The sequence below is a fragment of the Sceloporus undulatus genome, chromosome 1 (genome assembly GCF_019175285.1).
Source record: "Sceloporus undulatus isolate JIND9_A2432 ecotype Alabama chromosome 1, SceUnd_v1.1, whole genome shotgun sequence".
Classification (NCBI taxonomy): Eukaryota; Metazoa; Chordata; class Lepidosauria; order Squamata; family Phrynosomatidae; genus Sceloporus; species Sceloporus undulatus.
In genome coordinates this window covers 206,961,492-206,987,480 of record NC_056522.1, presented here as the reverse complement: position 1 = coordinate 206,987,480, position 25,989 = coordinate 206,961,492, and the positions used below count along the sequence as shown (strand labels likewise).

At 40.3% G+C, this 25,989-nt stretch overlaps 1 protein-coding gene across 1 annotated transcript in view; it reads right to left on the bottom strand.

Annotated features, from left to right (window-relative positions):
* Positions 1 to 25,989, bottom strand: part of LOC121925833 (dynein axonemal heavy chain 11-like) — a 263,238-nt gene that overhangs the window by 212,228 nt on the left and 25,021 nt on the right. Inside the window, exons 10-23 of the mRNA XM_042458413.1 lie at positions 25,240 to 25,356; positions 24,624 to 24,710; positions 23,242 to 23,400; positions 19,215 to 19,298; positions 17,652 to 17,810; positions 17,427 to 17,549; positions 16,926 to 17,048; positions 13,097 to 13,321; positions 10,723 to 10,814; positions 9,057 to 9,183; positions 8,448 to 8,597; positions 5,273 to 5,506; positions 3,769 to 3,900; positions 1,227 to 1,387 (exon numbers count right to left, since the gene is read on the bottom strand). Coding sequence (XP_042314347.1) covers positions 1,227 to 1,387; positions 3,769 to 3,900; positions 5,273 to 5,506; positions 8,448 to 8,597; positions 9,057 to 9,183; positions 10,723 to 10,814; positions 13,097 to 13,321; positions 16,926 to 17,048; positions 17,427 to 17,549; positions 17,652 to 17,810; positions 19,215 to 19,298; positions 23,242 to 23,400; positions 24,624 to 24,710; positions 25,240 to 25,356 — 1,973 coding nt within the window. The remainder of the gene's footprint in view (positions 1 to 1,226; positions 1,388 to 3,768; positions 3,901 to 5,272; positions 5,507 to 8,447; positions 8,598 to 9,056; positions 9,184 to 10,722; positions 10,815 to 13,096; positions 13,322 to 16,925; positions 17,049 to 17,426; positions 17,550 to 17,651; positions 17,811 to 19,214; positions 19,299 to 23,241; positions 23,401 to 24,623; positions 24,711 to 25,239; positions 25,357 to 25,989) is intronic.

The window sequence follows — 25,989 nt, the reverse complement described above, 5'->3', positions numbered from 1 at the left end:
CCTAATCACACCTACAGAGCACATGGTTCCACATAAGGCTTCCCATGTTTCAAAACACAGAAGGATCATCATCCCCATCTGCCAGCTGGGCTTCCTGCAAGACAGAAAAGTTAGTCCTGCAGAGAGTAGACACACCTCAGCCACTCTGTACTGCATCTGAAGAAGGGATCCATGAAAGTCCATACTAAAATAAAAACAAGTTAGTCTAAAGGTGCTGCCATATTCCTTTTTAGCCGTCTCCCTCCCTTCCTCCTTTTTACCTCCGCTTCTGTCTGCCATCTGCCTAGTTAGTGGGCTGACAGCCGCAGGAGACGTAGACAGCTGCTCCCGACAATGCAGAAAACATCAGTATTTCCTTAAAGGCTTTAGCAATGTGGATAAACAATTTCAGTGAAAAGAATATTTAAAATTGCTGTAAATTTCCTCCTCCAACAGCTATTATGCATTGCACCACAACAAAATGATTATGTTCAGTGGAAAGAGATTTTTCTTCAGCAACTGTTCAGAGCACTGCACAGTTGTTAGATTTGAAAACAGAATGCTAGTTAACAGAGTTAAAAGACCACTGTCTTTGACAAACTGCTTTCATTACATGCAAAATAATTAACAGCATAATATTTAGTTGCCTGGGACTTATTCCTGCATAGACGATTGAGCATAAGACTGCAGCCATAGCATTGTTTTTCTTGGCTTTTTTAAAGGTAAAACATTGATTGCTAAAGTCAAATGGGCCAATTAAGCACTTCTTCAGACCCATTGTTAGAAAAGTTTGAGAAAAATCATCTGTTTTTAAGAAAGAATGGCAGCTGTTTTTTTAAAAAATTACTTTCCTTCCCTCCTAATAATCAGACTGTTGGATAGATTCCTGAATTTCACTATTTATATCTATATTCAGACACGTTCCAGTTTTGTGGAGAAATGATAAGACAATAGAAAACCCAGAAGAAGCTTTGTGTGGAACAAGCACAGTATCCCATGGCCTTCCTCATTTAAAATCACTCCTCCTCAGGGTTGCCAGACCGAAAACTGGAGAGAGTTCCTATACCTTTAATGGCTGTGTAGAAGAGAAAATTTCTTGCCAAGTAGGTGTTGCTTGCCATGCAAGCAGATAGCTACCAATGCCTGCTGAAATTCCTTTTTCTACACAGACATTAGAGGTGAAAGAGCCTTCTCCAGTTTTACTTCTGGCAACCCTACTCTTCAGCCACTTGAAATACAGTCCTTACCTGTCAGTAAGAGGTGTGATTACAAGTCTGGGACTATTCCCAAGATATTCATAAGCATACTGAAAGTGAGCATCACAAATGTTGACAAAACACTCAGTTTGCTCTTCATCCCATCGGTGACGCAGTTGTGATAGCCATGTAAATGCTTGTCCATTAGAAACCTCAAATTAAGAAAAGGGGGGGGGGGGGACAACAAATTAATAGATGTTCCAGGAAAACCTGTAAGTAAGGTGCAGTCTAGACATCCTTTTTCTCTCTTTTTTTTCATTCCAACATCTTCTTGGGCTATATGCTCATAATCAGCCACAGAGTGGATTCAATGCTCCACTGACATGGGAACCACCAGCTATAACTAATCATAATCTGCTACATCTTGAAATTAGTTTATCAAGTGGTATACAGGGCATCTATAAAAGAGGGAAATAGGATAAAGACCAGGGCTAGCCCCAGATATTTTGGCCTCTAAGACAAATGACAAGACAATGCCATCCCCTTCCCCCATGGCCTAGCAGTTGTGCATAATGTTAGCTGTAGTCAGCAGCGTCTGGGGACCCAAGGTTGAGAAAGGCTGGCCTACATCATTTCATGAATTAATATTCAGTCAATTAAGCTGTTCCATACATAGAAGTATTCAAACAGTCAATCTCTTTGCAAACCCCACCACATTATTATGTAGAGAGTCCCTGTATTTGGCTGCTGATTCATGTTACAGTTCTTAGGTCACACTTCTTCCTTATCTTCCACAGATATGGTATAGCTTCAGAATATTAACTCTGACCTAATATGAAGTACCATGCAAACCTGGCCAAGCAAACCTAATTTACACTGAGTCAGAGTACTGGTCCTCCAAATTTAGTACTGATTACTCTATCTGAGAGAAAACTTCTCAGTCCAAGATTGTTCCCAGCTCTGACAGCAGAGACCTTTTGTAGATGGAGAAGCCAAACACTGAACCAAGGAGATCTTTTTGGCCAGGGCTGGTATGAGGCATCAGCATCAGTGCATAGCCACTAAGGATTTATCACACACATTTTCCAGCCCAATCTGTGCATTGGATGGGATCGGGCTGGAACGGGGAGAAACAGGTTTTACTGCACACAAAATTGCTAGTGCACTGCTGTCTGACCATGATCCATCCCCAAGCAGTGCTCTGATGGGCAATTTTGGTGCTGCAGAAGCTTTCCTTCTTACCAAAATCAGCCTCCACAGCACTGCTTGAGGATGGATTTTGATCAGACGGCAATGCAGCAGCAATTTTGTGTGCAGTAAAACCCGTTTCTTCCTGTTCCAACCCGATCCCGTCCAGTGTACAGATTGGACTAGGAAATGCATGCGATAAACTAAGACTGACACCAGAGCAGGCAGAATAATGCTGACTACCAAGGCCCTGTTCTTTCTCCTGCATGTTATCACCTCATCACTGAACCTGGTTCAGCAATTAGATACAGTGAGGCAGCCACCTCATGCAGATTTTGAGTATCATAAATGGACTGCAAATTATTAGTTCCTTTTATTGCTGATCATATCCTGATTCCCTGGAGTCTAACACTCAAACCACTACACCACACTAGGTCTCTATTAATTCCTTCTTCTGTTATTATTCATTTATTGATTTTATTTTATTTTTATTGTGCCTTTCTCCCCAAATAAGAGGAAAATGCATTTTTACTTCCAAAGAGGAGGATAAATGCTTTTGACATTTTCCACCTCCTGTTCCAAAACAGCACACCTGGCTTTTTGTACCATGTTGTTCCTTGAAAAGAGAGAGGCATCCATTTTCTTCTCCACCTGGCATGCATGTAGTAATATGACCAAGCAGAAGGAGCAACAGTTTCCACTTGCCTTGCCTTCTCCTTCTAGAGCAGTGGCATGGATTGGGCCCAGAAGGATAGGACAAGTTAGTGGTGACAGTGCAAAGATGTGGGGAGATGAGCCCACTAGAGACAGAGCATCTTGATCAAGCCAAAACTTACTTCTTTATACATTGCCTGAATTTTGCAAAGAAGCCAAACATTTAGAGTGAGGCTAAAAGGAATTATCAAGTTAATGTTACAACTTTTGGGGGGAGGTATGGAAACTTTCAATATGCACATAAAAAAACAGAAGATACTCTGCCAGATTCGTACACAATTATAATATTATCTAAAATTTAAATTGCAAAGCCAGTTGTAATAAATGCACAGTTTCATAGTAACACTGAACAGGTCTGGGACAAATAAATGAGAACCTGCTATCATTTTATAGCATACAGTTTTAATAAACACTTTAAACATTTGGACAAACAGACATAACACATGTATATGCATACATACAGACAGACAGACAGACACACACGTCCACACTTAAATAGCACTTTTTCCACCAACTGGTAAATGCAATTATCTCCTGTCAAAGCCATAGAAAAAAGGACAGAAATTGATTGAATCAAAATATTCTGTCATCATTATACATAAGCAACCCGAATATCTTTTCAACAAATGAAATTATTCTTTATTTTATGCTTTTAAAAATGCATTAGGGTAATTGCTCTGCAACAAATTACCTTCTGTGCTATAAGCTTGGCTACAACATCTCTTGCATGCACATCAATTGTGCATATTGTCATGATCTTCTGACGATCTCCAGGGGTGAGTTCCCCTAGCAGCATGTTTATAAGGGCATTCAGTTGAGCAATCTGCAAAATAATTATATTTCAATGGAGATATTACACTGTGAAGGGAAAACCCGATTATATGTCAAGTGCTAAATGGAGCAGTTCTGGCAAGCAAGGCATACTTATTGGGGCTTTTAATCAATGCAAATAACTTTTGCAAGCTAATAATGGTATTGTTTTCTCATAATTGCAATTTGCTTCCTTAATAACAAAGATACACTTTTCAACTAGTGGCCATTACTTTTATTTCCATATGCATTAAATACTGGCACACAGATTGATTTACACTACATTTGCTTGAGTGTTCAATGTGATGGAATTATTAAGAGTTTCAAATAGAACATATATAATACACAGAGGAGAAAGAATAACATAATAGCCAAATAGTGAGCCTTTGTTAAAACCTTTTACCAAAAAAGGAGTCGGAATTATGCTCAGCTATCCTGATACATTAAATATAGTATGTGACAAAAGATCAAAAGCCAGTTCATCTTCTGAAAAGACAGATCTTGAATGCTGGATTCACCACACAGACATACACACATGTACACATATACCAAAAACTGATGCCAAAGTACCTACAATAAATCACTAGAGTTACGACCAAATTGGTGGGAATCAAACACGCATGAGACTTGGAGGAAGACTTGGCAGGGTGGCTGAAAGGTAGTCAGCATGGCATTTATGAGTGGTCTCACCAAAATGGGGGTGGGGGCTGCTGTGCTCTTGTCCCAAATAGGATTTTGTTGTAATTCCAGGACAGGTTAATAGGAGGACTGTCCAAAATCATGGGATTTGATAACTTTATACAGGTGCAAAGGGAGCAGTGACCAAGACTGGTTGTTTTAAATTTGCAGTAGAACAGTAGACTTAATATCAGGAAATAGGTGTTGGAGAGTGGTAGGGTTGTTGCCCAAGAGGAAAGGGGGTGGCATCCTGAAAAAGTTGAGGACCATTGGTCTAGAGTGACACAGGGTCAGCCTTAACATTAGGAAACACCATGGAAATCCCTTAATTAGCAGTGCTGAACATTCCTTGGACTTTGCTTCTGAGTCCCTCCAGTTATTTTTCTCTTTTGGAGGACAGAGCTATATGTGCCACTCACCATATCCTATGTCCCTAACCCGGCTTGATGCCCTCAGGTATGCCGGAGCTAAGCATCCTGTTAGCAGAGCTGAAGTGAAATTCCAGCTGCTAGTCGCTTCACTTGTGTGCATGGAATGGGAACAAGGGTACCACCTTGCTCCTTTGCCTTAGGCAGCAACACATCTTGGGCCAAACTAACTTCAAGAAAAATATTCCAGGAAATCCAAATTATCACTGAGTCAAATCATTACAAGCCCATGGCTGGTGCTGCTTTCACTTTTTCCATTTCAAAGGCTGTCACACTTGCCTGTTTGCGGTTATAGTCTTTCAGAGCAGTTTCAAATCCTTCTTCAAGCCTTTCAAAAGCAATCCGAACATCTGTGGCCCACCAAATCTGACTGCTGGTCAAAGCCACTTGGGCTGGATAGTCAAACAGCCACTGATCTCGTGGCTTATCCTCATAGGCTACCACAGCCTCCATTATTTTCTGCTTAACTGTTATGTGCATGATTTCTTCTAAACAGCTTAACCAACATTCTGCCTGAAGAACAAAAATAAGTAGGTGAACACATATTATTGACATGAGCAATGGGAAGAATTCTGCTTCATTTGTGGCTTTGTGCCTGGCTTTCATACCACATGCACAACCAACATGCATGGGTTAGTCATTGGTGTAGACATGTACTTAGTTCTTTTGAAAACTTCATTTTTGGCTCCATTCAATTTTCTGTGGTTTCTAATAGGGTAACTTATTACATATGGGGTTGCAGCCCTCCACGTTTTGTTGGGAGTCCACATCAAAAGTCAGGGATTACAGGGAATTTCAAGGGCCACATTTCCATAGGATTCAGCCATGGCAGTTAAAGTGAGATCATGGCACTATAGTGCAGTGTGAAAAGGCTCTTAGGTAGAGTAACTATCTCAAAATCATCTGTCAGTAAGTAGGCACAGATTTATATCTTGTTATTCATTTATCTATTGTAGTCAATTAGAAGAGGATATGAACAGTCCTGCCTTCTGCTTCTCATTTATGAACAGAAGAAAACAGGGGTAGGTCAAAAGGAAACAGGAGTCATGCAAGAACTTTTGGAAGAGGCAGCTACACTGGTACCCCGGGATACGAATGCGCCGCCTTACGAAATTTCCGGGTTACGAAAAAAAATCCATTCAAAAAAACTGTTCCGGGTTACGAAGGTTATTTCGGGTTACGAAAATTTTTTTGGTGCTTTTCGGCGCTATTTCACACGAAATCGCGGCTTTTCCCCATTAGCGCCTATGGCTTTTTCGGCTTACGAATTATTCCGGGTTACGAAAGCGGCGGCGGAACGAATTAATTTCGTAACCCGGGGTACCCCTGTACTTGGTAAGTGGCCAAGAAAGCCGAAGGGAGGGCATAAGTAGTACTTCCAGCCTGAAACTATTTCATGGTGAGAGATTCCTAAAAGAGGCTAAACAACATTAGAGGTAATGTTGGAAACAAGGAAGCATCAATGCTTGTATAAAGTGTTCACTAGGAGAGAGTACAACGAGAAGCTTGATAGTCCCTGCATTTCCTCCTTCTCCATCTTTCCTATGTACTCATGCCTTTTGTTTCCTTCTTACCTGCTGAATTCATTTTTCCCTAATTTAAGAAATTAGTTTGTTCCTTTTTTTTTCTGAGAAGGAAGCAGCCATGGAGCTCTGACTCCATTCATGGTTGCTAGCTTACCCCACACATGAGAGCTAGCCTTTAGGATACAGTAGGGCAAAGTGTGGCCTATCATGCATCCTTAGGGCCCCTAAATGTGGTCCATTAAGCCTCTTGGAACCCCACAAAGCTCCCAGACTCCCCCCTCCTGCATTAATTTTTTTTCAGATTGATTTTCACGGTTCCCACTCACCCAGCCAAACTGTCCCAAACCACCTGAAAATGAAGTGATCACCGCAATTTTTAAAAAGAAAATTAAAGAAAGGCTGAAAATCAGGCAAAAAAAGTGCACCAAAGCATGCTAATGTGGTGCACCAGGTGGGCATGGGGAAAAAAGTAGCTGCCTACTTCTGTTTTAGGGGTTCTTGTAGTAAAATATGGATTGATTTCCTTTGTCTGTCTCTTTTTCTATACCAGGAGGAGACAATAAATGTAACTTTTTCCTTATTACAAGAGCATCCTGAGTAATTACTTATTTTTCTACTATAAGATCATATTGCACTAGCCCCCCCATACTGGTGTGGGGAGGGAGAGTATTCTCTTCTTTGCCTTCTTTGTCTGTAGAATATGAAAGAAGAACTAGTGAGTTCCCTCCTGAGTTAAGGACTGGACTAGGAAACTCCAAGGGACTGCAAGGAAAAAATAATTATAACACAGAATATATACAGTAAAGTACTTTCAAAATAAAGGCATGTAAAGAGCCAGAGGCAAACACTTTCTCAAAAGAGAGATTTCCCCCATTTTTACACACGGGGGCGGGTTACAGACCGCCCATTTGGGGCAGTCTGTACCCGCCCCTTTCCCTGGTGTATCGGAGCCTCAGTGGTGAGAACGGCAGCCGCTGAGGCCCCGATCTGCCGCTTTTCAGGCTGTGGGGAAGCGGCAAAACGCCGCTTCCCCGCAGCCTGAAAAGGGGTGTCCCTGGAGCTTCAAGCCCCAAGGACACCCCGCGGTGGCGGGGAGGAGGAGAAAGGGGCCACTTGGCCCCTTTCTCCTTTGGTCCTCTGGGCGCAGCCATGTGAAGGCTGCGCCCAGCAGACCAAACCAGGAAGGAGCTCTGAAATGGAGCTCCTTCCTGCTCCGGGCTAAGGGCGCACTAGGCGCCCTGGCGCAGAGCGAGGACGTCACTTCCGCGCTGCCCCATATAGAGGCGGCATGGTCGTGATGTCCTCATGGCAGCGGCCATGTGGAACAGCTGCCGCCATTTTGTGCGTGCGGAGCGCGCACTAGGGTTAGGGGGTACGGAAGCACTGCCCCTTTCTAACCCTAGTGTGCGCTCCGCACGCACAAAACAGCCCATTTGTAACGGGCCAGGGAAAAAAATCTTTCTTCAAAGATTTTGCCTGTTACCACATGCATAGAAAGAGAAAAATCATTGTCCAAAAACAACTTTGGTGCAGCTTCCAGATAGGACACATGCACCATTTAAACAGCATACCTCCAAAGTGACCCGAAGCAGCTTTATTTTGGCAGTCTGTATGGGGCCAAATGCTTGTATACAGTTTTAAATGCTTGTATATAATTAGTAGCATTTTTATGGAGTAGTTTATGTTTTTTAAAAAAGTATCATTGGTGTAAAGTGTAAAGTAAATTAGAAAGAGGCTACTGGCAGCTCATGTTTACATTAGACTCTGTTTACGGTCTCTGACATGCTTCAAACCTACTTGTTCCTTTTCATATGAATTTAACACTGATTTGCTCTTTCTATATTGTGCCTCAGCAATTTGCCATTATCTTTCCTGAATCCAGCTATAATACCCACATCTCATCTTGTCACCTTACGCTCTAGACTTACCTGTCCTTCACAGGGACAGTGCTCTGAGAAAAGGACAAACTCTCCTTCTCTGCTATACATCCCAATGGCCATTTGTCTTCCTTTATTTTTGTCCTCTTCAAATTTAAGGTCAGCCACACTGTCAAACAGCTTCACCAAGTGCCTGGTAATCTGTTGACACACATTACAAAAAGCTGATAATTTCATAGCTTCAGTTTGTCATAACTAAGATTTTAGAGGCTGTACAGACAGCCCTGAAAGGGTGGTCTGCAGCCACCCTTTTTTGCCCCACATGGAGGCTGCACCTACCAAATGGCGTGGCCTCCGGGAGGCATAAAAAGAACCCGCTTTCAGCAAGTTCTTTCTGCGATGCGCCCAGGGCACTATTGGTGCCCTCATGCGCACCTATGACGTACATGTGGTGTGGCGCCATTTGGAGTACATCATCATGGCAGCCCTCATTTGGACAGGGGCGAGCCATGATGGTGACAGGGGTGTGCGGTAGGGCTCGGAAACATGTGGATGCTCTGCATTCCCAAGCCCTAAAATCAGCCCCATGACAGCGCTTTTTGCCCATCTGTATTGGGCCTAAGCGAGGCATGTCAACAGCTTGACAAAAAGAATATTCACCTGCCTAGGGTGAGTTCCTTTGGAAATGATTTCTAATAAATCCACAGCAGAGACAAAGTAGAATCTTGGAAAAGTGAGTCTCTTGGCATCTAAATAGTCAGCTAAGGATTTCTCACAAAGTGTAAGCCTGTAAACAAAACTCTCAAAATGAATGAAAGAAAGAAAGATTCATACATACACATATAAAAGGCTGTTTCTAATACAGGATAAGAATTGCTATGAAAGAAAGCAATAGCAATAGCAAGTACATTTCTATACAGCTTATCGGCTCATTTTAAGCACTCTCTAAGCAGTTTACAATGTGTAAGCTAATTGCCCTCGGAAGGATGAAAGCCTGAGTTGAGCCTGAGCCCCTAGCTGGTACTGAACCCACAACTTTATGGTTTGTGAGTGAGTGGCTGTAGTACAGGCATTAAACCACTGCACCACCAGGGAATAAAGTAGCCCTTAGCATCTGATGAAGGTGGTTCTCCTACACTATATTTATTTTTGCAATACAGGCAAGCATCCTGAGGTCAAATTTAAGCATAAGGAACAATAAATATCACTATATAAGTGTCCTTAACTCTTTCTTCTCTACCTCATATCCTAAACATGAGATGTCTCACAACAGGGCAAAGGTAGATGAACTACTATTCCCATATCCATCACTACAGGCAAGGCTGGCAGAGGCTGATGGGAATTAGAGTTATCCACCATCTGGAGGGGCACAGATTACCTAGTTTAGAGTGACTGCAGTTGAAATCCTTAACAAAAATTACTAAGAAAGAAATTCCCACTAAACTGGAGACTTTGTGTGTCAGATTCTTCACACCAATTTCTCTAAGAAATGTCAAGCAAAGTGAGGCAAAGATGTTGGAGGTATTGACAGACAAAGCCATTAGGGCCAAGAGGCCTGCTCTATACCTAGGCTGCTGCTTTCAGGACAATAATGGGCCTTCACAAACTCTAGAGACGCTTTGCCCAACCTGCTGCCTTCCAGATGAGCTGGACTGCAACTCCTATCGTTCCCTAGTTGAAATGCTCATGATGGGTAGGAATTATGAGAGATACAGTCCAAGACATCTAGAGGATATCATGTTGGAGGAAACTGGTCTATATAGCCACACTGCAGGGAAATATGAGGAATAAGTAAATTAGGCTATTTCTGACCAATGTCTTTTTTGCATGTATACACCTGAATCCATTCCACCCTGTTTCCATATTAAACTGAAAATTAGTATTTGCTAGATTAGCCTTATTGTACACCACCTTGAGATTTTCAAATAAAAGATGGAATATAAATATTTTAATAAAGAAAGAAAGAAATTTTAAAATGTGCACATACATTTACATTTAATTAAGAAATTTAAAAAATGGTTTAAGTGTACATTCCTCAGATAAGCTCCTAAACAATGTGTTGTTTCAAATTCCTTGGAAACTGCATATTTTAAATTTTGTTTTCTCTCAGATTACAGATTTCTTAAACATTTAAATATCTTTACTGAGCACTATGTTGGAACATGCAGACAAATATGGAATTCAATTCCAAACCACACATTGGTCTGAGAAATACTTATTAGTTCAATTTTTATTAGACTCATCAGATAACATAGTACTTTCAAGACAATATCAGTAGATTTCACACTGAAAACAATATGCCATCTTAGAGCCATTAAAATCAAACCTTTGTTGAAGAATTTCCAATTTATCAAGCAATCCCATCTGGTTTGTTACTTCTATAACCTTTTTTGTCTTCACCACCACAGCCATAAGTTCCTGAACATGCAAAATATTTTTGTAAGAGAAGGAAATAGAAACAATATTTTGAAACAGATTTTTCTTTCTTTCTTTTTAGAATCAACATGGTATATTGGACAGAGCATTGTATTTCAGTATGGAAGAGATTCAAACCTCTGGTAAGTCATAAACTGAAATGCAGGGCAAGGATTAGACAAGTCAGTCTGAGAAACTGGATTCATAATTATCTACCCCTGGTGGTTTAAACATGGAAAAAAATCAAGTAAGGTGACAAAGTGCATGACGCCCCTACAGCTGTTGATGTGCCCCTCCAAAGGTCACATTTTTGACCCAAAATGCCCTTTAAAGAATATGGAAACATTAACACCATATTTTAGCCCCTCTAAACTAACTTAGGCTCAGGAGAGGCCATGCTTGAAAGAGGACTTCTACTAATGTCTGTTTGCTAAGAAGGGCCTCTTGGATCTAAAATGGAAGGTCTAAAAACATGGTGAATATGCCTCCATGTCCCCTAGTGGATGTTTCAAAGCCAAAAAGGATTGCGCTCACACCATGCCAGCCCTGATTGCGGCGGAACTGTGGTGATTGTATGGGCTCGCGTCTGAAGCGGGCTGCCACAGTCGCAAACCCTGCTGCCAGCAGGAGCAGCTTTTTGCCACTCCTTTTTGTGCCAACTTTTTCGTGTTGGAGCACTCTCTGCACAGCTTCTGGACAGTTTTGGGGTGTGCATCATCTGCACACCATGCCTCCAATACAGCCTGAAGCCAGCACTTTTTACCCATCTACTTCGGGCCTTGGATTTGCACATGAGCATGAACCCTTTCCTGGGGAAGTTCTTGCAACTTGTTTCTTTTTACACCAGCCAGAATGCAACTGTTTGAAGCTCCCTCATTACCTGAGAAAGAGCACCTCACTTGAGCAACATGTAACAAATCCCTAAGGTCTGTGACACTAATGGGCACTTATTTAAGTCCTGTCCATTAGTTATTTCATTTCTGATGGTGCTGAAAATGCAAGGTCACTTGTAAAATGCCAAGTATTAACTTGAATCAAGCTATAGTTTAAGTTTAAGAAGTATCAAAATCACAACTGGTCAATTGAAGAAGAACAAACATTTTCTTTTCTTCTTATTATTATTACTGTATTATTAAGAAAAAGAAAATAACAAAAGTGTGCACATATATACATTCATTACTCTGTTCGTCATCGCTTTAGACACTTTGTGTAAGCTTCTTCTGCTGACTTTCAAATCCCTTCATGGTGTGGCACCTCCCTATCTGGCTACACTTGTTTCTACACATTGTCCAGCCCATGCTTTGAGATCTAGTAATGCTGGGCTGTAGATACAACCTATGATTTCCTTTTCCCCTGCTCAGATTTGCCCTTTTCCACATTCTGCTCCCTAGTCTGGGAACCTCCTTCCCTTACATGTCTGGACTACCACCTCTTTAACCAGTTTTAAAGTGGAACTTAAGACGTTTTTGTTTAGAGAAGTGTTTCACCTCACAACTTGATTGAATTTTTATTAGTATTTGTGTTTGTTGTATTTTAAGATATGTTTTTATGTTATTATTTTGTTTTCTTAGATTGTACACCTTATGAAGGTTTTTAATTTTTGTTTTGCTGTGCAAATTTACAGTGCTTTATAAATAAAGTTTAATAATAAATAAATAAATAAATAAATAAATAGTTCTGGCCTCCCCCCTCCCATTTCATTGGTATTGTGTATTTTTTGCAGTGCATCACTCGCCCTTGGACCTGCAATTAGATTTGCCCATCTTGACCACTCAGATATTGTTCAGTCACATGCACCCCGGTATTCATCCATGAAATGTTGAAGGGTATGGACTGGTCATCCAATGCATGTGATGGAATCATGAATTTCCCAGTCCTCACTACTCTTTAACTGTAGCATGACACACAGAGTTTCAACTCAAGTCCCCTTGTCATCCACAAGGGGACATAATATAAACATTATGCTCCCCTGTGCACAAGGTCACTCCCCACCCCAAAAAGGAGTCCTGGTGTCACACAAAACTTTCACAAGTGGATAGAGATAGGCTGTAGGCCCACTGTTCTACCATAGGAATGGTTCTGCTCCTGGGCCATGTTTGTTCTCATTGGGACTGTAAATACTAGACACTGAATCTGTTTGCCTTTGAGATTTATCTTTGTTTTAAAAATATATCTCTAGTAGCTGATCCCATTTTGAAAACAACAGCAGCCCCCCTAAATGTGCTCCTTTATCTTCTGTTTAATGAAGAAACATAATGAAGAAATATTGGGATGCTTGCTCATACCTTAAAATCTTGATCAATCCCCTCAAATCTTTTAGCATCTTCTGAAAGCTGATTCCGGATATCCTCAGAATTTGTGAAAATACTCTGGAGGTGAGCCCAAGTTTGTTGTACTTCCAGCCACATTGAAATGACCATATCTGCAACCATTAATTTTTTCTGCCAGCTGCTCACCTCCACCAAGAAATATTCCACATATTTACTCATAAGGATGTTTTGAAGCTGAACCTGCAATTTACATTGCATATATTGAAATACAGCCATATATTAATTACATTCACTATCATTTTAACAAGTAATATGATTAGTAAAATATGCAGCTTGCAACAAAATATCTTCCTTAGTTTTCCAGTCAGTCACATCCTTATCACACAAGCCTCTTCTCTCATTAGAACAGTGCTGTTTTCAAAAGAGCTTGTCAATAGGACTGCTCTCTTCCCTATTGTGCCTTTGTAATCTTACCAGCATCAGAGCCTTCATTTCTGCAAAAACCTCATGACATGCACTGCCCACCCAGTACTGCTCCTTTTCTTATGCAAACACCCAGGCACACACCCAGATTCCCCCACAAAAATCTAAATTAAATTAAAAGCAGTCTTAAGTGAGAGAATGAGGCTGTTATAACACCATGGCATTATAGCGTCATAGGGTGAGGTTGTCTCTCATAGCTGCTGGGTTTTAAATACTGATAAGCCCTAAGAGGGAAAGGGGTTTGGAGATCCAGGAGTTTGGGCCTCAGAGATGATCTACAGAGTGTGACAGTGCCACCTGGTCAGGGATCCTGGAAAGAGATTAAGGTTGCTCACCTTCTGTCCGGGAGGCTGTCTCACCCCTTCCTCCAGATGTACCCCTTTCCCTTGGGCCAGATCCTGCACCCCCTCCTCCGGTTTCCACTAGAGTGGACTCCTACCACCACACTGAACATCCTGTTTTCTTACCCTCCCCACTCTTACACGCATAAACACACACACATAAAACAGGTACTAATTGATATCTTCCTCCCCAACCCCATGGATTACCAGTTTCCCTGGGCACTCAGCTTCCTGGAATCCATCCACCCTTTCTACCTCTTCCCTGATGATGTGGACCAACATTTCTCCACCCAAAGCACACACCCTGAACACTCAAAATCAGCATGAAAGTGCAACTGAACATATATGCACAGGAAATGTTGGCACAACAGAAAGGGAGAAAGGAGGTCATTGACAGATTTTTTGTGTTAATAAAAAGAACAGAATGTTGAAAAACCCCGCATTTGCAGGATGTTTTTCAGACGTTTGCGTTAAAGAGAAATAGCGCAAAAATAACCCAAATGCAAAGTAATCAAAACCAGCTTCTTTTTACTTTCGCTAAACTCCAAAAGTACAAAGGAGCTTTCTGTTCAGATTATTTTCGCATTATTTCTCTTTAACACCAACACATCTGACAAGCAACACCCAGATTTTAAAATCCCACTTCTGCATGGGATTTTACCAATTCACCCTCCATGTGATAAACTCCATAGAAAGAATGCTATCCATACCTTACTTTATCTGAAACATATGTGCTGAGTTTGGACCCAGTATAACCAACATGTACTTACTTAAGACAACAGTTTTGCTGAACAAGGTCTGGCAAGAACTTGGATTTTAATTAATGCCATTTGTTTCCTTCACCCTATGGCATGATTTTTTTGTTTAAATTTCCTTTTAATTTTAACCACTTTTTAAAGAAGATTAAGTTGGGGTGAAGAACCACAATCCCTGGGACTGATTCTTAGTTTCCTGAGATTGCAATCTGAGGTTCCCCATGACACCAGTGTTGGGTGGTTTCCCAGTTTTTGTACAGATTATTTCCCTGGCTTTTGTACAGGTCTCTTCTCTCCTTGATGACATCTCAAAAATCCTCATCCTCTTCTTAAGAGTTGTTCTTTTTCCCCCCGCCAGGATCCTCCACTGGACTCATTTCCCTCAAATTCTGCATTATGTTGTTATTTTATAATAATACACACTGCATGTGTAACACAAATTATGGGTGCATATGTAACCAAGAGAAAGTCAGCAAGATTGTATTTATACCACACATCTTTAGCAGTTTGACATCACTTTTACTTCCATGGCTGCATCTTAGAAAATCATGGCACCTGTAATTTGGTGAGGTACAGTGTGCCCGCATCAAAAGCGGGTGCCTTTTACGCAGTTTTCAGCTTATGCTGAAAGCTGCCCCAATAGGGTTGCAATGGCATGTGCACCATGCTGTACGTCATGCATGAGCTCCATTATTTTCAATGGGGCTCAAGCATACGCACTATTTACCTTATGCGGAGGTGTCCGGAACAGATCCCCTGCATAAGGCATGGGCACACTGTACTTAGAATTCTCTGCTGAAGAAATCTAGTGCTGTAGTTTGACAGAATGTACTAAACTACAAATCTCAAGATTGTGTAGGATAAAACCATGACAATGGGCCTCTACAGACTGGCACTTTGTGCCGGCCTGTAGGCGCGGTGAGGGCTGAGCGTCCAGATGAAAAAAGAAACTGCCCAGAAGTAGGTTCTTTTTGGTCCCTCTGGAGGCCACGGCATGTGGTTGCCACAGCCTCCTTCTGGGGCAAAACGCGTGGCATTTAGCCACTCGTCTGCACAGGACCAATGTGAAGCCGGCTTTCAGAGCCGGCATCCATAGTTTTTTGTTGGTTTTTCAGTCTATGTGTCCATATTCTGGAAGAATTTATTCCTGACATTTCGCCTGCATCTTTTTTCTCTGAAGATGCCAGCCAAAGATGTAAGCAAAACGTCAGGAATAAATTCTTTCAGAACACGGCCACATAGCCCCAAAAACCCACAAAAAACTATAAAACCATGACAGTTTAAAAAGTATCAAACTGCCCTATCACATAGATACACTCATATAGATGCACTCACAAGTCTCACTTTTCAGTACTCTGACTCTTCAGTACTCTCACTTTTCGTTTCTGTATCAATTTGCTGGTGTTGTTATGTGCCTTCAAGTCATTTCTGACTTATGGTGACCCTATGATCAACCTATAATAGGGTTTTCTTGGTAAGTTTCTTCAAAGGGGTTTGCTATTGCCATCCTCTGAGTCTGAGAGACTGTAACTTACCCATGGTCACCCAGTGGGTTTCTATGGCCCAGCTGGGATTCAAACTCAGAGAAGAGTCTGAATTTTATATGTTTAGTTGACAAATATTCAGAACTGCAGTTTAAGCCTAGAAAGCAGGAGGGTCATAATGTAGATTGAAACAAATTAATATTTAATTCAACACCTATATTGACATTCTTTTCTATGTATTCTAAAAAGTATATGGAAATTCTACAAGGTCCATTTAAAATGCCTGAGGAATATTTCCAATGCCTTGCAATCATGTTAATATATTTCAACAGTTGAATTGAAGTCTTTCTTGAAAACATGGACAGAGCAGTACACTGCAAAACTAATCTCATGTTCATTCAAAATAAAATGCCTTTTGCTCATAATGATAACCAAGTCTATACTTTATATTCCATGTAAAAAGTCAAATAATTCAGCTATATAAGGGCCAGAATACCAAAACCCACATGTGGAATTCTACATGACAACTGGAGTTTTTTTAGGTCTCTCTTTTTTGCTGTAGCTCTTACAGGAATGGTATCCTTATCATCCTTCTCCTCCTCATCTTCATCACATGACATTTTGTGATGTGGAAGATGTGGAAATTTGTCAAGATTCTTTTTTTTTCTCGTAATTATTATGTAATAAGAAAAGACACCACCTCCAAAATAAGACATGGATCAACATCCAATAGATAGCAAACATACAAAATACTTTAAAAATCTCAAATGTGAATCATTACCTGATTGTCTTCTAGAGTCTCTATAAGGTTTTCATCAGATTTCAACAGTGGTGTGCCTGTGCTGTGATGATCTTCATAGCAGAAATCCATAACGCTCCATGTTTGATTGATTTCTACAAGCAACTGTGGAGGGGAATCATAGCAAGATCCAACAGTTCTTCTGCAAGTGCTGCCCTGATTCTCATCACTCTACGAACAAGTCCATTGGCATCAATGGGCCTTTTGACACTACACAACTCTAGCAAGATGTCACCACCATGGCTGCATTCAATGCAATCCTGGGTTTTGTAGTTTGGGGGTTCACTTTAGCTCTTTGGCTGAGAATTCTAAATACCCCTCCCTAAACTGCAAATCCCAGAATTTCACTGGACGGTGCCACGATAGTCATAGGGGAATTATAATGCTATAACTGTGTAGTGTGAAAGGGCCCGGTGTAATTAGGATTTTAACCTATTTCCTACTAAAACAGTGGTTAGTTGAAGCACATTGACTGTGATATACCTTTTCTATTGCCAGTTCCTTCACAGCTTTGTCCACAATGTTTTTAACTTCATCTTCTACTCTGTGGAGCTGAAGAGCAAAAAGTTCCCCTAGTGTGGTGTCTTCATTCATGACAAAACATACCTAGGAATTGAAGTGAAACAAATCATTCGTTCCTTAGGATAAGCTCTGGTCCTTGATCATACTACCACCATAAACTCATGTACAAAGCAAAAAAGGTTATACCCCTGTGGCAGCCATAAGTTGTTCCCAGTGTCTTTCCCGGACAGCAACATTCTGGAGTTCATTTACAGCTCTTAAGGAGATTAACAAATTCTTGACAGTTGATTCTAATCCTATATAGAGATCCCAAATCCGTACTTCTTTATCCAGAGTCTTCATATCCTTTGTAGGTCAGAAACCATGAAAAAGAGAGAGGAAGAACTAATGTGAAATTGAAGTCAAAGACAGCACTGCTTTGAAAGCTAACATTTGGGTTTTCTTAGGTGGGCCAGATCCTATGAATCAGAGCTACCTAAACATCATTCTTAACATTAGAGACATCACCCTTAACATTAGAGAAAGTGTTGGACCATGTAGGCTACTGCAACTGCTTTCAGTAATCCTGACTACATTTTATTCAGTTGACCATATCAAAAGAAATGTAGCACATAGAAGGAATGAGACCAAACTTAGACCATTCCTTCCATATTACATAGAAGGAATGAGACCATTCTACACACCAGGTTAGAGACCTCCAACCTGGCTGCATTGTCTGACTCTTCGGCAAATGCCTGCACACAGAGATATGTACATGTAAAGGCTTTGTTACTGCATCCTGTACCTCATGACAATGCACAGAGAGGGAATTTGTATGCAGATGCTATATGCTGCATGCAGAAGAACCAGATCAATCCATGGGGATTGGAAGCAAGGTAGACGGGCAGTCAAGCAGGCAGGCACAATCCTAACTTCCTCCGCCAAACTCTGTTTGGCAAAATATATTCTATTCTGCCCATGTGGCATGAACACAATGGCTAACTTCAGCCATTGTTGTTGGGTTTTTTTTGGGGGGGGGGTAATATACAGTATATACTCATGGATAAGTCAAGAAATTTTAGTCAAAATTTGACCCAAAAACCCTGGGTCACCTTATCCAAAGGATAATGTAAGTACTGTACTTCAAGTCTTATCAAAAAGTCTTATCAGCTGTAGATGCTGGAAGCTTCAGTCTGCAGTCTAAGTGGAAGGAGCTTCACCTTTGACTAGGCCAGGGTTAAGCTCATAATATTTATGTAACACCTGACCAATACAGAAACTTTGGTCCATATGACAGTCTCAGAAGCTGATGCTGTACAGCTCTGTTCCCTTTGATTCCCTAGATTGTAGTCTCTTTGTTAGATACACAAAGTATTATCCAGAAATTGTTGTATATGTGCAGTACATGTGGGGTTTGTTCACTTGTTCATCTTACAACATGATATATATCTTCTCTCTGACATGCCCTTTTGCATTCTGCAAAGGGCAAAAGGCCAATCTCTACACAAAAGACAACATGAGCACAAATCAGACTCTAGAAATGGCAATATTAAACAACAACAACTGCCACCATGAGAGAATACATCAACTTTCCAAGACCCTCTTTCACTGCGTTTAAAATAGCTGTGCTTCTAGCTGGTTTGCCAGGTACTGGATAACACTTTAGCTGCAGTATGCTATACTACATGTAAAGGCTGGTGTGCCAAACTAATAAAAATGGCACATACTGTACATAAATACCATACAGCAATGGGGAAGTGGGGGAATCACCTTTGTAAATCTTCGGAGATCCACGTCCATTTGTTCAACATTTATTTGCTTCCATGAGGTTTTCATCCAATCTTTAATACTCATCTGGGGAAGGAAAATCCTGTAACATTTTTTGTGGCATTTTAAGATGCAAGAGGAGTTTTCAGACTCAACTGTAGGTTCTGTGTATAAATATGTATATAATGTAGAAAGACTACAAAATGAATTTCAAAATCTAAAACCTACTGAGGCTGAAATCTAATCTAAGAGGATATCTATATTCTTCATTCTGAGTGCTAGAAAATCTCACTCACATTTAAGAGAGAAAACACTGTCCAGATTCATATTTCAAACCCATTGCATTTCCAGACATAGAGTTTCTTTCACATTCAGTAGGATGCTCTCTTGTCAAAAGCTGGAAAAGAGTAGGTTGATGTTTTAATCATTTCCTAGAGAGCCTTTCCTCCCACTCCCCAAGACATTCTTCTATCTTACCAACCTCGCTCATATTTTGTTAAGAGAAGGAAATGCAAAATTAAAAAAAATCATAAAGTTCTGCCTGTTCATTTTCTTGATTTTCATTAAATGTTAACATCAGGGTGCCTTCTCAGGTTTTCAATGGTGGGAGCAAGATTCACAGCAAGATTCAAAGATATTCTTTCAGATATATTTGAGTTTAAATGGCCAAAGAAAAAAAAGAAAAAGAGTAAGTATATTTTAAGCGTGTTTGTTCTTCTTTAATATCACCTAATCATCAAAGATATTAAGACTCATGTATGATCTAAACACACAGAAGGGGGTAACTGCCCTACTTCACCAGTGGTTCTCTTGATTATCATATGAGATATCAGTTTACCTAGCAAAAGGTTACCTAGAAGGAGTTGGTCTTGCATTTTAAAAGACTCATTGAGGGGCAGGGGATATTACCTCTTGGCAAACAGCATGACCAAATGACCCTCTCTCTAGAGGTCTGCTTATCATCTCTCTAGATTTGGAGCTCTTCTTATTCTAGCCTTGGGGCTATCTCATGATCCATAACAACAAATCTAAATTCAGCTGCTTGTAAGATTCACAGCCTAGGGGAGGGGGGAACCCAATGGAACACAACTTCTACATAGTTGATGATACAGTCTGTCTCTTGTATTGAATTGATTTATCAAATTAGTGACAAAGGAAGGAAAGAGAGGAAAGGATAAGAACTGAACTGTTCCCTCAAAGTAATCTTTCCAGCCAATCCTGCCCTGCTCAGTAATGCTTTACACAAACACAGTTATACACTTGGATTCCAGCTTTGTTTCCATGAATGGAAAAGAGTTCACCGCCATGGAACAGGGCATTCTCCTTTCCCACTATAGCCCTTAAGTACGGAGAGATGAATGCCAGTGTGATGTAGTGATCTGACTATAACCCTAGAGGCCAGGGTTCGATTCCCCACTTAGTCCATGGAAACTCACTGGGTGACTTTGAGCAAATCACACACATTTAGCCCTAGAAACACCCGTGATAGTTTCACCTTAGGGAAACCTTGGTTAGAAACGACTTGAAGGCACACAACAAATGGAGAGAAGGCACACAACAAAAGGAGCCCTGGTGGCTCAGTGGTTAAATGCTGGCACTTCAGCCAAAACATTGTAAGTTAGATCCTAGAGGAGGGCTCCAAGGTCCACTCAGCCTTCCATCCTTTCATAATTTGGTAAAATGAGTACCCAACTTGTTGGGAGCAATTGACTTACACAATGGAAACTGCTTAGAGAGTGCTAAATTACCGATAAGCAGCATAGAAATGTACTTCCGACACATTACTACACTTGATGGCTTTAAAAAGGCACTCCAAACGGATCTCTTCCGACAGGCCTTCCCTGAATAATACACTTGGTCACACCACTGATATCGTCCATCATTTTGATCACTCCCTACTGATTATCTAAGATATCTACTTCTTCCTGTCTCAGTTGTTTTAACTAATGGTTTTAATAATTTATTTTATATTTTATCATTGTTATATTAGAAATTATGTTATACATGTAAGGAGGGAGGGGAGGGAGACTTATTTATATGGTATGAATTTATTAGAGTTGTATTGTATTTTATTTGGATATTGGATTTTATTATTATATTATTGTATTGTATCTTACTGTGATTGTAAGCCACCTCGATCCTATGGGAAGAGACAGGATATAAATAGAAATTATTATTATTATTATTATTTGTTATTGTTATTGCTGTAGAGATGATATCAGAGGGAGGGTTGAAAGTAGAGGTGGAAGGTAGTGGAAAACTACATCTTACAGGAATGGCTAGGGAAGACTGTGGCTCAGCGTTCTTTGCAGGTGGAAGACCCTTTATTACATCCTCACCATCTCCAAGCAGGGCTGAGAAACTGGCAGTAGAGATGCTGCCAGTCAATACAGATTAAATGTGGCTAAGGAGTCCTTCACTAGATGCTGTTGTCTGCAGGTCCCATCAGTCCTCATACTTGGTTGATGCATGTTGCACTACAACACAAATAGCCCAGCCCTTAGGCAATTCTAGGCTAGAGTCTGGATTGGTATAAAACAGCTTCCTGTGTTGTTATGAATGGAGCTGCCATTTAGAATCCAAGACACAGATCCCGTGTCACATTACCTGTGGGTTTATTTATACAAATCCTTCTTTCACTGTTTTTCCATCTGTGATTAAACAGTGAAATGTAGGATGTAGCAACCCAGGATAAATTGTAGGGCTGCAAGCAGCAGCTGGCCCAACATATGAGCATCTGTCCTCATGGAGGGGTGCTCACATAACAGCTTTACAATTTCTGCTTTTAAATCACCACAATGTGTGTGTGCGTGTGCGTGCGCATCACCCAGAGACTAATCCTGTTCACTGGCTGACAGAGTTTGCACATTCAAGAGCATTCTGTACCACACACACACCCAAACTATCTGATGCAGCATTATCAAGTTTTACATATCTGACAGAATAAGAACTGCCAAAGTCAAAAGGAACAAGCAGCTTAAAAAAAATTAGAGGTATGCACCTATTCCTTTTATCTTTGGAAGTTTGCTTTGTTTGTTTGTTTGTTTGTTTGTTTGTTTAAAAACTCAACAGAAGCCATGTCAATTGACTTACTGGGAAGACACACATCGAGTTGTATTAAATGGGTCCCTTCCATTGCAATACAGACCAGTAGCAGCTGGTAGCTCCCATATCTCTGGGACAATGAATCCATTACAGATTTTAGCTGATTTCAAAGGAACTGCCCAAAGTGCTGAACCTATTTAAGGGTTCAGCACATTTTACAGCTCCTTCAAAGCCTGGAAGAGATTCAGTGCTTACATGGGAGCCATCAGTTGTCACTGTGAGGGTTTTTTTTGGAGCCTACATTTTCTATGAGTAGAATATTAAATTGAATATTGTGTGATCTCCTCAAATCCATGCAAAGGAACCTCCCCTTTTAATGCTTTGTTCCAGGTCTATGACTGACAATAACACAGTCATTATATAAAATGGAAATCCAAGGAAAGTTAGAGACAGATCATGAGACAGAATTTTATGTTCTGCCTTAGCATCTGGTTTTTCTTAGCATTGTTACTCTGTGTTTATTCATTTGAGTCACATGCTCATAAATAATTTAACATTTGTGTACATGCAGTGGCCACATGGCATAAAGCAGAAATGGAATGGGATTAATTTTCTGGGACATACTTTCTTCAATCAATGCCTAATGAGAAAAGTCTGCTTCAAACTTATTCAAACTACAATTCCCACCAGACAATTCACCTTTCTTTTATCAAGTGAATAACTCAAAAAACTATGAACCAGGGCCATCATCTACTGGCTCTAGGTTCATTTACCCACATTTCTAGAGGGTGGCACAGAGGAGGGCCTCTCAAGAGGCCTCAAACCTTGGGCACGCACACATAGGAAAGATATTGATTGACGTCCCAAGACAACATAGGACTCATTCATTCACAAAGACACCATGTATTGCTTCATTCTGCCCATGCATGCTTTTGCAGAAAAACCTCTTATTTAGCCAGTGGAAACTGCAAAAGTGAGTCCTTACCTGGACAAACACCACCATGTCCCAGACAGATTTTGCCAAGATAGCATCAGTACGACACTGTTTGAGCTGTTTGTATTCTGGCACACTCACTTCAAAAAGGTTTGCTGTTTCCTGTAATTTATTCATTTCTGCCTCCAGCTTTGCAATGTCTTTGTGAGTCTGCAAGGACACCATTTTGAAATAATTTACCAAACAAAAATACTAGGATTTATTTGAAAGATCCATAGTATACAGTTCTCAGATAAAAATGTTGCTTCTATCTAGCCCTGAATGGGTGATGTGGAAAACACTGCCACTATTAGTTTAAACTAGATCTGTATAGATGAGGACGTTGCTATAGGCATACTATTCAAGAAATCAACCTGAGTGTTTTTGCATAGTAATCAGTTGTGGATACTCGTCCCATTAAATACAATGGCACAGTAAGATGATATCCCTTGTAAAAATGGCAAAATCAACATTTGGCTTTTGGAATTTATATATTTTTAAAATATTTTCAAACTGTGGATGCTTGAATCCATGGATAACAAAACAATATATATGGAGGACTGACTGTACAAGGCAACAGAGACATCTTATAAAATGCTATATCCCTCTAAAGTGGGGATGGACATAGTATGGTCCATGGGGAACATGCAACCCCTGGCTCTGACTTTTGTTGGCCCCTGAAGCCACAAAAGACACAATTTCCTGTCACCATTTTGAGACAGATCTGTGAGGAAAATAGAAGTTTTTAGGCTTGCTGTGGGTGGAGAGTGTGGAGGCCTGGGGTAAATTTGGCCCATGTAGCCCAAGTGGTTGCTCACCCCTATTCTAAAGTCACACAGCAAGGTAAAGACTAGTTCATAACTATTTTGGAGACTAATTGGGGGGGGGGGAGCAATAATTAAAGAAGTACATTCTGTGCATGCTCATTTTAGATTCACTTAATTTACCAAATTTTGAATTAAGTATATTCATTCAAACTCATTTTAAATCCATTTAATTTTTGCTTTTCTTCATCTTAGAAGGCAGACTCTACATTAAAGTAACAAAGCAGAATACAACTGTGTGACATTTTCTCACCCTTAATGAAAACAATTAATCAGAATATAGTTTTATAGGGTCTTCAGCCATCTCTTCCAGAGAGCTGGTGCCTCACAAAACAGCAAATCCCAAGATTTGGTAGGATGGAGCCATGACAGTTAAAATAACATCAAAGTAGTATCAAAGTGCATTATTTCTACAGTTTAGCTGCACCCCTAGTTTGTCAGGTGGCTGTTAATACCAAGCAAATCAAGTCAAGAAAAATGTTTTGCTGCTCCATATATTTATTTTAAAGTTACTGCTAGGTCTATATCTGTTCTGAAACTCTAACTGAAGTGTCTGAGACATTTTGTTACCTTATCCATGCACGTATAAGGATCCTCAGCATCAAATCTAAAGATGACTTCATTTTTAAATCTATTTCTAAACTCTTGCTGTTTAACCTGAAAGACATAGTATACAAATGTATATCTGAAGTTAAGTTAAAGGTTAAGCAAGTGATCCATTGAGACTATTTAACTTTTCCTTGGCTGCCATTCATTAAGTACGTTCCATCTCATGAACCCTGAATCATTTCATTTTAAGTACTCTCATTTCTCTTAAATTTGCTTAAAACTTTATTAGCTCCAGCCTGCATAACCCTGACACACAGCTCACATGTTCCCAGTGGATAAGTATAAAACATTCAAAATCGACATTTGATCTGACAACAGTGGCACCATGTATGAATTAGAAACAGATTAGACGTAATTGAAGATAAAGAGGATGCAAGCATCATTCCCGTTTTGGGTGAAGTGGGCTTTAAATTATCAGATTCATCCAGAATATATTACCAAGAAACATTGAATTGTTATCTTTAGACAGCCTTTTCTAAGAGTTTACAATTTTTCAGTTCAGTGAAGCTTGCTACCAGCTTGTTATCGGAACAAAAAACGAAAAATCATTCGGTTCACAGCACAGAACTGATCTCACCTCAAAAAGTACACATTTTCTTCTGATAACAGACACTTCATTGGACTGTAGAGGAGCCACTTCATGCTTCACAGTGAAGGCAATCTTTTTAAGATTCTTCCACTTTTCAGGTAATTCCTAACAACGCACAGATATTGTTTGTTTGGTGGCATATCAAGCCAGCAACTCTTCCTCTCACAAAAGATTGTACACATATCTTATTTTCACAACCATCCTTTTCTCCCCCCACTTCCCTAGTAGATTTCTACATTTAACTATTTTCCTAATTAATTTATGCAGTAATGCAGTCACTGTGGATGGTAATTTATAAAATATTAATTTTCCAGATTTTTAAACTGTTGGGTGAACAGTTCACACCAGGGCATGGAACTAATTATTTACAAATAAATGGTTACTTGTAATTAATTCCTTTTCTGATAACTAAGTTATAACTACATGGCAGCATAACTGAATACCTTCACTCCTTTTGTGTTGCCATAAATGTAAGGCTTACTTACTTTTATAGTTATGGGCTGTGCGGCCTCACAAAATGGCAGCAAAGAAATGTCACATGGTTTATGTGCAGGCGTGTGCTGAAGCTCATGCTCACTTGTGGGTATCAAGGCAACCACAAAGTAGACAAGAGGAGAGTACTTGGTATTATAGGGCAACAGCTTAGAAGCAGTGTTACTCAAAGTGGTGGCCCTTGGACCAGTGCCAGTATCTAAGCTGTTGGTGCCAGTCACTGCAAGCTTCTAGGAAACCAAGAAA